Source organism: Kryptolebias marmoratus, linkage group LG22 (assembly GCF_001649575.2).
Source record: "Kryptolebias marmoratus isolate JLee-2015 linkage group LG22, ASM164957v2, whole genome shotgun sequence".
Lineage (NCBI taxonomy): Eukaryota > Metazoa > Chordata > Actinopteri > Cyprinodontiformes > Rivulidae > Kryptolebias > Kryptolebias marmoratus.
Window position 1 is genome coordinate 13,774,353 of NC_051451.1, and position 10,208 is coordinate 13,784,560.

General features: G+C 41.2%; 1 protein-coding gene across 2 annotated transcripts; it reads left to right on the plus strand.

Annotated features, from left to right (window-relative positions):
- Positions 1 to 1,442: 1,442 nt before the first annotated feature.
- LOC108243109 lies at positions 1,443 to 6,778 on the plus strand. Of its 2 annotated transcripts, none has more exons than XM_017428349.3 (7): positions 1,443 to 1,565; positions 1,817 to 2,034; positions 3,503 to 3,697; positions 4,442 to 4,608; positions 4,744 to 4,893; positions 5,544 to 5,716; positions 5,793 to 6,778. In XM_017428349.3, the coding sequence occupies exons 2-7, from the start codon at positions 1,849 to 1,851 to the stop codon at positions 6,155 to 6,157; spliced, it is 1,236 nt and encodes a 411-aa protein (XP_017283838.1). In that variant the 5' UTR covers positions 1,443 to 1,565; positions 1,817 to 1,848; the 3' UTR covers positions 6,158 to 6,778. The 2 variants fall into 2 exon arrangements, with proteins under 2 accessions (XP_017283838.1, XP_017283847.1); XM_017428358.3 differs by having other exon boundaries at positions 1,565 to 1,670.
- The last annotated feature ends 3,430 nt before the right edge of the window (positions 6,779 to 10,208 follow it).

Below are 10,208 nucleotides of genomic sequence, written 5' to 3' on the forward strand. Positions count from 1 at the left end.
GTTCCCCATGAAACACAGCTGGACCAGGAACAGGAAACTGACAGAAGACATCAGGATCAACAAGAGTGGAAGAAACAGGTGAGAGCAGGGGAGGCTGAGGAGGATTTCTCTGCGTGTCGGTGCTTTTTGCTTTTATTTCATGCCTGTTAGTTTCAGGTTTTCATCTTTTCTTTTACAAGCCTTTCAAACATTCATTGCCCTCTGTTCCCCACGATCACCGATTGCAGTAAACAAGTGAGACTTTTCTTCTCTATTATAAAGGTGGTGGCATTTAAAATAAAAAGATAAAACACATCTGTTGAAGGTCATCAGAGAAATCACAAAGACAAACATTCCTTGAAAACTCAGCTGACCGTAAGTTGGAAGGTGAAACTGGGTGGTACTGTCTGGAATTTGTTGAGGCCAGACAAAACAAGAAAAAATAAAGTCCAAGTGTAATTATTTAACGTTCATCCTACCCTGAAGGGTCAAGGACAGCTCTTTCAAGGAGCCGCTGATTGGATGACTCTTGAGTCAAAGATGTTCAGAGAGTGAGCGCCACACAACACTCTGCTAAAGTTTTACGATGTTTATATCTATGATTTTATAAGCAATGTAGGGGAGAAAATCAAGATAAACATACAGAGAGTTTAACATTATGTTGTAAACAAAAGCTGTTAACTGATTAAGGAGTCATTTTTCTCTCAGTGCGCTGCAATAAACTATATTATCGTCAAAGTAACTAAAATTTACTCATCATAACTGATGCAATTTTTTTTCCATATATAATTTCAATATTTACATAATGATAAAGATAATAGTTTGTGATCTTACACACTAAAAAGTGCTGGGTTAAAAAACACCCAATCTGTAACCCAGCATTAAGTCAAATCTGAACTGAGACAACTCAAGTGAAGAGTTCTCTTTTATTTAAATTTCAATTTGCAACAAAAATAAAATAATCAGATTTTAATATATTATCATCAGCAAAAAAAGTACATTAATATTCTTTTGAATAATACCACAAAGAATGCAATGTAAAGAGTGGCAAGCTGCATTTCTGACTAAATGTGTGTTAATCTGAATTCAAATACCATTTCACACAAACACCTCTGTCACTTAATCTGAGCTCCATGTTTGGCCTTTTTAAAAATGACCATTCAGTCCCTTCGCCATCTGCTTTCCTGCAGCACTGAATGATAAGGCCTAATAATGTCTGACAGGTGGGGCTGCCACCTCATTTAAGGCTTTTACACTCACAAATAGCTTGTGTTTGCAGTTCTAAATGACATCACTGCAGAGACAGACCAAACATTACAAGCTGAAACAGACGCGCACTTTACAAGACATTTATTACTGCTGCTTCACACACAAAACTCTGGCGCACGAGTCCTCGTCCTAGTTTAGACGGAACATCTCTCACAAAATCCCAAACTCTTAGGGGGTCTGAATTTTCAGATTCCCGGGTGCTCAGTCCACCGGCTGTTCCAGGCCGCCGCCACCAGGGGGCGGTGTAGTTTCGCTGCTGAGCTTCATTGAGGTATCCGTGTCGTCTTGTTAGAAGTAGAAGAAGGACAAAAAGGGAAGTGAGTATGTTGTTCTAAATAGACAAGAGCTGACTCAACAGCTGCTGGAATAGTAGTGGGAAATGTTAGGGGGCTTGTTTTGAAAACTATTTAGTGAATATTGAGGTAGAAACGCGTTAAATTAAATGAAAACGCTGCATGTTTTCAGTTTATACAGCGTTAAAGTCTTTCACTTTTTCCCCCCATTATGTTTCTGATCCTTTAAAAACATTCAGTCTTCGATTGTCTTTGTTTAATCTGTTTTTCTTTAGGATTGTTTGCCGAGGAAACCACTCGCCCCACCATGGGCCAGCTGCTCTCCTCAGAAGAGCAGCTCCCTCAGATGAAGGAGGCTCTTGGTTCTGTCATCCATGATGCCATGTTAGAAGGAGGTGCTGTCCCTGACCTCCGAGTCGTGCATCCTCTCCTCCTGGCCAATCAGAAGGAGAACGCTGTCTCTCAGGCCCGCCTGCAGGAACACCTGCAACAGGTGAACCTTATTCAGAACGTGGCACCATGACACGAACACAAGTGAAACCCAGAGTGCTTAACAGAGCAACACAGAGATGTAATAAAAAATGTCAGATTTAAAATGTACACAGCAGTGTAATCATAAAAAATAAAAAGATTTGAAGATCAGTCAACAAAAGAATAAAGTAAAATTTGCACAATATTTTTTCTCATACTTATGATTAATGTGTCCCTTAATTAAAAAGTTTGTAAGCAAAGTTTGTGACCGTATGCCACCCACCACATGTGTTAGTTTACCTACAGAAACAGCTGAAGTGACTGAAAATAGGTCAGCGATGCTGACGTCCATAGAGGAGCTGTATGGGATGGAAAAGTCTGACAGTTTTGATGTGTTCGCACATATTTATGCTCCGATTTGTTGAGTAAAGCATGTGGATAAAAAGACAGGTTATGTTGAAACTGTAAACTTAGCGGTCTACAATAATGTCCTCCACCTCCCTGCTTGATTTCCAGTATTTATTCTTGATACCTGTCATGGATCAAGCCGACGTGTCACAAACGCTTAAATCAGTTTCTCAGCATCACTTTGGGATAAGAGATATTTTGTAGATTAAAAAAAGGACCAACTTTGATGCTACTTCAAGTTAAAAGATTAGTGCTGGTCATAAGTGATGCCAAGGTTCCTAAAAGTAGCACTAGATGAAAAGGTGACACCATCAAAAGTGATATCAGGGTTTGATACTGAATTTCTAATTTTTCAGAGGCCCAAAACAATGACCTTGTTTTTCTCTGAATTCAGAATTCAAAGTTTTTCTGTCGTCTAAGCACCAGAACATGCAGCAGGTTAACAAGCTGTGACAGCCTGAGTGTTGCTGGAGCTGCACAGATGCAAAAGACGGCGTTAGGTGGTGTGCTCCCTCTAATTTAAACAGAGTGGGTAAAAACTCTCATTGATTTCTGTAAATCCACTGATGATGATGATGATGATGATAATAATTTATTTCAGACAAACCTTTCACCGATAGTGTAATATAAACACATAGTACATTGTAACTTTCTTGAAGACACTTCACATCGGTGATTATGAGTCTGAAAAGGAGTATGAAGAAGTATAACTTATATAATCATACCCCTTTTCCAGCTGGAATTTGTCATATTATTCTAAATTTCCAATGTCCTGAACTGCAGTCGGAGATTTAACAGAAGGAGTGGGAAGACGCTGTTGCCTCGAATCAGTTAAGAAAGAGGGATGGAACGAAACGAAGCACCACTCTGTTTTAAAACAAAAGAGCCCCGCTGGGAATTGTAAAGAGGTCAGAAATCAATGAAATAGGAAGCCGGGGACCAATATGATGAAGATAAAATGCTGTTAACGTTTGTTCTTAAAAAGCACCAAAAACATTTACCAGTTTTATATCAGTGAGATTGATGATTGTAAACATTTTGGTTCTGGTGTCCCCACTTTTTGTTTATTCCTCCTTACTCAGTTGCAGAGTGAAATCGGAAACCGGGTGCCCGCCTACCTGAAGGATCTGATTGGCCGACTGGCGTCCTTCTCGGATGAGCCGAGCCTGACCGCCCTGGTGGGGTTAGTGGTCACCATGGTGATGGATATGGCCTACACGTCGTCAAAACAGTCATCAGGAGACACGGGGAGGTCAGCTGGGTCATCGTCATGTCAGGTAAAGACTCACTAATGAGGGTGCTTCCTGAAACAGGAAGAGAATATATTCAGTTCAGATCATTTGTGAGTCAAATTTACCCATACCATTAGGAAAAATTTTAAGACAACACGGCGCATTAGTGGTTAGCACTGTTGCCTCACAGCAAGAAGTTCCTTTTTGATGTAAATTTAATCAGCTGTACCAGTCGGCAAGGGTCCTTCAGGCCCGTCTGAGGCCAACAACGTGCAACCTAGAATGCTTTTCTTACATGTCGACTATGTATATTCTAAACAAAAAGGTAGTGCTTAGATGCAGCTGACCCCCAAAAGAGTACGCACTTGCATGTTAGCAAGGACCCAGAAGGTTTGCAGATCACGTGGAAGCCTTGAGCTGGTGTCCAGACTTGTGAACTGAGTAATAATAAAATTTCTTCTGCGTGCCACTAGGGTGAGCTTGCATACCACTACAGTTTAAGACCCATAGACGTAAGAGCATTACGGAAAAAAAGAAAAAAGCTCCAGGGATGAAACCAGAATTACATCTAAATAGGGAATCATCATCTAGATGGAAAAGAAGTGCTTAGTCTCATCGTTCCATCAAACAGACTCCATTTCAGCCTCCAGTTTAATGTAAAAGAGCTGTAAAATGTTCTGATGAGGCAAAAAAAATGAAACAAAAAAAAAGGCAGAGGTACTTCTAACTGTTACAAAGCAAATGCAATATACTGTACATGCTTTATTTATTTATTTTTGCCTTTAACAGAGAATCTGGGAGCTTCAGGAAGTGATGGAGGAGTACTTGAAGCGCTGCAGAATCAGCTTGAATGATAAAAGCAGGTTAATCCAGGACTCCGTCAGACTCGAAGCCCAGTTCAGTCTGATCCTCACGCAGCTGAAGACCTGTCTGCTGGGGGGAGACTGTGACTCCAGGTGAGAGACGACCTTTGAAGAGGATTCTACGGCGGTGTGGCGTAGAAGGGGTATTTGACTTGGTGAAATGGCAGCATCTTTGGGTCCATGCTCTGCAGTGGCTTCGAGTGCTCCTGTCTCTGTGCTCCTCCTCAGGTCTCTGAGACACTGGGCTTGCGGAGCTGCGTTTCACATCCAGATGTTGGTCCACCTGGCTTGCCTCGAGGGCAAGGCCGAGCCCTTATCTGCAAGGGCTGCGCTGAATCTGTACAGGGAGGACCTCAAACAGATCATTCCTGTCTATAGGTAAAACTGTAAAATCAGCAATGCACCAATCATTTAGGAGATTTAAAACCACGGATGAATGGATGGATATATTAGAGCTCAAATCTGCACAGTGGTCTTTTTGGTGACACATGTGGCACGTTGATGGTCATCTGACACACGCCCATGTCTGTGTGCGCTTTTGCAAACATCCAGATCTCAAGGGAAAACACATGAAGGATAAACACACTGATTGTGGGAACTCAAGTTAGAGTCATGCGAGAAGTTCTTTGCGTTGTTTACTCAGCCGAGCTCTGAGTCTCGAAACAGTGCGGCACTAAAATTTCAGCTTTTATTTAGTTTTTTTCTGTTTGCCGTAAAACATTCAGCCTGTCAGTTCTTCCATAATCAACATTATGAATAAAACCTGACAGCTAAAACGGAACCCATTAATCAGTTTGAGAAGCAGCACCCCCTCGAGCACTGAGCTAATGAATCGAGTTTTAGTCCAAATTTATGAGTAAGGTTTTATAAAGTTCATTTTAGAAAGAAAGTTGAGTGAGCGCTGAAGGATCTCTTAAGACGGCACATGTACGCAGGATATTTTTCTCTCAAGAAGAAGAATGCTTTGATCAACATTTTCTGTCCTATTCTTCCTCCCATCCCATCACACCCCATTCTGCACGCTGTAGGAGTTATAAGTCTAACACAGTCTGTGTTGTGAAATGTCGAGGAGGTCTGCTGCCAAATTTTGACCCGTCCAGGGATGTGCCGGAGGAGGGTGCCGTGACGGGACTCACTGTGACAGACCGAGAGATGGGGAACAGCGTGAACATCCCTCTCTCTGTCATGGAGGCAGAGATAGGTAAACTCCGTCGGTCATATTGGAACCGTCTCTCTCAGCTGTGTTGCGTCTAACTAAAATAAGCTTCATTTAACAGAGAGAAGAATGCAAGTTTCTGCGCCCGATGCTACACCTGAGAGTTTGGACCTCATCACCTCAGATCAGTACGCTCAGGCGTACCTGGAACAACTCTTCTCCAGTAAGGGACCCGTGGCACAGCTGGAAAACTACTTTACCAAGGCCGGTGATAGGCTGGAAAAGCCAAAAACTCACCTAAAAAGTAAAAACATGACAGGAAAGAGAAAAACGACAGAACAAAGTGAAGAAGGGCATCTTTCAGACCAGGGAGTGACTGAACATCAGAGTGTGGGTACAGTGGAAAGGAGAGGAGAGGAGACGACACAAGATGCAAGTTTGAAACTTAGTATTGTAGAGACACAACCAGAGGACAGCCTCACCTAAATACATCACAGTTGATCAAGTTCATAAAAGAACAAGAAGTCAGTCCTCCACTGTAGAGAAACACTCAGCCGGCAGAGCAATAAACTCAAGAAAACACATTTACAAACATCCCACAGATATGACTTATGCTCGGTACAAAAGCAACAAAGACGTTCAGGGCATTTTTCTGTCAGGAATCATGGACATGCTCACCTGCCTCCTTTTAGGAGTCCTCCACAGCTCATACTTTGAGCTCTAACTGATCACACAAGACCTTAGTTTAAAACTTTTGCCATTAACTATTGGAGCAATTCAAGATGGCCACCAGAGCTAATTTACCTCAGCTAACCAGAAATGACTAACTGTTTCAGTTTACAGATTTTCTCTGGTATTAGCTGAGAGTCATTCAGAACTCATACGTTGCCTGCTAACAAACATTATTTTCAAGTTTGGACCAAAATGCATCAAACTCTCAACACCATAATTTCTCAGAATAAGATAATCTTTGTATAAACTCTGACATGAAAGGCAGCAGGTCTTATGGTCATAACATTTAATGTATTTAAAAAAAAAAAGTGGATTCTGTTTTTGCTTGTATTAGAATAAAAGTTTCAGATTAAAGTACACATGATAAAACAAAAATTAATTATGAGTGTTTATTTCTTCACACATTTCTGTGTCGGTTGTATTAAGCAATTGTTTCCCACTTAAATGTTTACTTTTATTTCAACGACTTTTCTGTTTCAACTTTATAATTTTCTCTTTGATGTTTCCATTCAGTTGTTGCTGTCGTGTCTTGCTCCTGCGCTGAGCTGACTGGGTCTGCTTCCCGTTGATGACCTGCCTCTGTTGAGCGGGGTGACCGCTGTATTTACCCACAGCAATTGTTTCAACTTAAATTCTCATCTGAATCTGTTAAGGAACACGATCGCCTGCCTTCACCTTTCGGCAGCAGGTGATAATGAACCACAGCATTTGCCATGCGCTGCGTGTTGACAGTTCATATCTCTTGATGGTGAAACGGTGCGATACGGCGGCACACTCGCTCGCCTTTTCAACAGCTTCCTGGCATTGTCTTTCGCTCCCGTGGAAAGGTCATAAACATGTCTCCTACCCGCTCCAGCTGTGAATGTAAAAGCAGGCTCTAAAAGGGGACATTCTGAGTGACATTCACAAGAGAGATGACACTTTTACTCAAGTGCTTCTCACTTGGAAAGGTTGAAAAAGATGCTTTCTGTCTCAGGATTGTGGTGCGCACAATGCAGCAGGTGGGCGGGCAGGACAGGAAGGAGCTCTTGTACAGCTGTAGGACTGTCAGAGCAGGCAGGCGGAAGAGGGAGACTGAGTGGATGTGTGTGTGTGTGTGTGTGAACATGCATGAGTGGTTGTCTCGAACAGTAAAAGATGTGGCGATGTGAAGCATCCAGGCGAGCGGAAAACATGGTTTGTCTTTGTGGGAATTTAAAATGAAGGTGATTATAGGTGTGTGTGTGTGTGTGATAAATGAAAGCGTGCAAGTTGCACAAACAATATGGAATAATGGGGTCGGAGGGAGAGAGGGGGAATAGAAAAAGTGGTTGATAGCTGTTACATTTGTGTGTCTAGCTGTCATCTAATCCTGCTTCACAGTTTCACTTCTATCTGCTCCGCTAATGCTGTCTGATTGATGTTATTACTCTGACTCTTTTATTCTTTTCACATCTTCTTTTACAAGCTTTACAGTCAGAATCAGAAGACAGACAGTAATGTTTTTGCCTGTGTTTGTGTGTGTGTCTGTTACCAAAATATCTCATGGGAACTGCTGGGAAGATTTTATTGAAACGTTCAGAAACTAATCATTGGATGTACATCTACAACTGATTAACTTTTGGAGTCAGCCTAACATTCACAAAAAAGACCACAACTCAGCCGATTCTGTAGAATAGATACTGTGCTAAAATTAGGTGTGGTAGAGGCTGAGACTGATCCCAATCACATTATGAGAGCTGACAAATTGTGCGGTAGTTCTAAGTTTTCCTCCTTGACCTGTTGCCTCTGCGACACAGACACGGATAATCAAAAGAAATGTACAGATATATATTTTCACTTGAGACATACTGTTGTGGACCCAAAGACATAGACAGCTCGGTGTGAGGTTAATTTGATAAGTGGTCTTTGTTTTAAATAAAAAATGCTGTCCTTTACACTTATACACTTAATCCAAGGGTGACAATAAATACAGCTGCTTCTGCAGTTCACCTTAAAGTCAAACTGTGTGCACAAATAATCTTTTGATTATCTTGAATTGCTTGACGGCCACCTCACTGTCCTGCTGCGTTTTATTCACAACGGTTTTCACGTAAAAAACTTGTGACAAAAGCGGACACGGTGTTTGTGTTCAAGCTTGTCTTTGGAAGGCTGCCTGAACAGGTCGACGGTGAAGATTCACAAAATGACAAAAGTACTTGATTCTTGAGCTGTGATTGTTTTCAAGCAAGGCCAAGTTTCAGCCGGAGCCATCTTGCTCCCACAAGGTTTTAATGTCAAGTCACAAAGGTGGCGTTTTCTGGAGCTATTAAAATTCCAACCTTTAAACCAGACGTAGCCAGAGATTACTACTCTTGAGCTGGAATGCTCTTTTTAAGTTACCTTTTTAATCTCACCAGCCACTGTAGAAATGCAGCAGTTGCAGTGTTGTGCACTGCAAAAAAGATAGTGTGAGCTTTTACAAGACACACATGTAAATAGTTGGTAAAACAGTTCTTATTTTCTCTTTATTTCACTTCAATGAAAACACAATAATTAATATCATATTGCATTTTTGTCATAGATCACAGTAAACATTGTAGACTGGACTCTTTAAAGTAGGGTAGCTCTACCTGGATGGCTTGTATTTATGTAGGAGTACATAATGGTGAAGTCAAGATTCTTTATGTCTGGAAGTGTGCATGTGTGGGTCTGTTTAATTGCAACCACACTGACACGTTGCTTCTCCCGTCTTCCTTCTCCGTTCCTAAGCAGAGGTGTTAGTCAGCATGTGTGTGCGTGTCTGTGATTGTATGCTGCATTTGGCTGTTGAGAAAGCGTCACCGCGGCAACAGAGAATTGCCACAGTAACTCGACTTCATCACATCGCCCACAGACACTCAACACAGAACAGTCACTGACACAGAGTAACCTGCTCTAAAGTGTGTGTGGGTGTCTGCAAGTCGAAGAGAGAAAGACTTGGTGACAGAGGCATCGCTAGACATAAAGCTGAACAGGGGGAGAAGGTTCCCTCATTACCCAAATCACATCTTATTAAAGTTAAAGCCTACTTGACTAAAAAAGGTATAATGCAAAATGCGAGAAACTTTCTTTTACGAAACCTTCTGTTATTGCTGCCGTCCAAACCGAATACTGAATCTAAAAGCTCAGGCTGCTGATATTAATCTTCATGAAATAACAGTGTTGCACTGTGCAAAAGTAATGAGTCATTGCTCATTTCTCTGTATTGTGATTCCAAGAAGTTGAAATTATTTTTTTTTGTTGTTTTTTTTTAAGAAAGGCCTGATTTTCCTTATTTTCTCCCAATTGTTAAGTTTCTCATTTCTAAACATGCACTGCACAATATGTTTGTTGTGGTCAAGTATTGGACAGAGAATGAGTGAAAAAGCAGCCATAGTCCAAAAAACAGCATTGAAAGACTTTTAGAAAACCTGAAGAACAATTGATCAAGACCCCTGTTAAAAATGACAAGAACGTCTGGCTCCTTAGAAAGCAAATTATGAAGAAATGTAATATGACTCTTGACCTTTACAGACTCTATCCTACATTTTCAGTTTCACCCTCAGGTGTGTGAGAGTAGCATTAGCAGAAGGCTTTGAAAGAAAAGCTAATCTAATAAAATGTGTTGTCTAAAACTTTTGCACAGTATTTTAAAACATTGATTTGAGACATCAACAGACGTTCAGGTAGCTCTACTTAGACCTCTGGTCTCATGATGAATTTATACAAATAAGACCCCAAAAACGGACCTAAAATGATTGTCAGGAGCTGCATGCTTCCGATTTTGGTGGATCTCTGAGGGTGCAAACATTCACATTGCACCAAA

What these genes read in the sequence shown, in the direction of transcription:
- LOC108243109 (XM_017428349.3), top strand. Translation starts at nt 1,849, where the DNA reads ATGGGCCAGCTGCTCTCCTCAGAAGAGCAGCTCCCTCAGATGAAGGAG. An exon ending in CAGATCATTCCTGTCTATAG is followed by an intron (nt 4,894 to 5,543) that starts GTAAAACTGTAA and finishes TGCACGCTGTAG; the next exon opens with GAGTTATAAGTCTAACACAG. An exon ending in TGTCATGGAGGCAGAGATAG is followed by an intron (nt 5,717 to 5,792) that starts GTAAACTCCGTC and finishes TTCATTTAACAG; the next exon opens with AGAGAAGAATGCAAGTTTCT.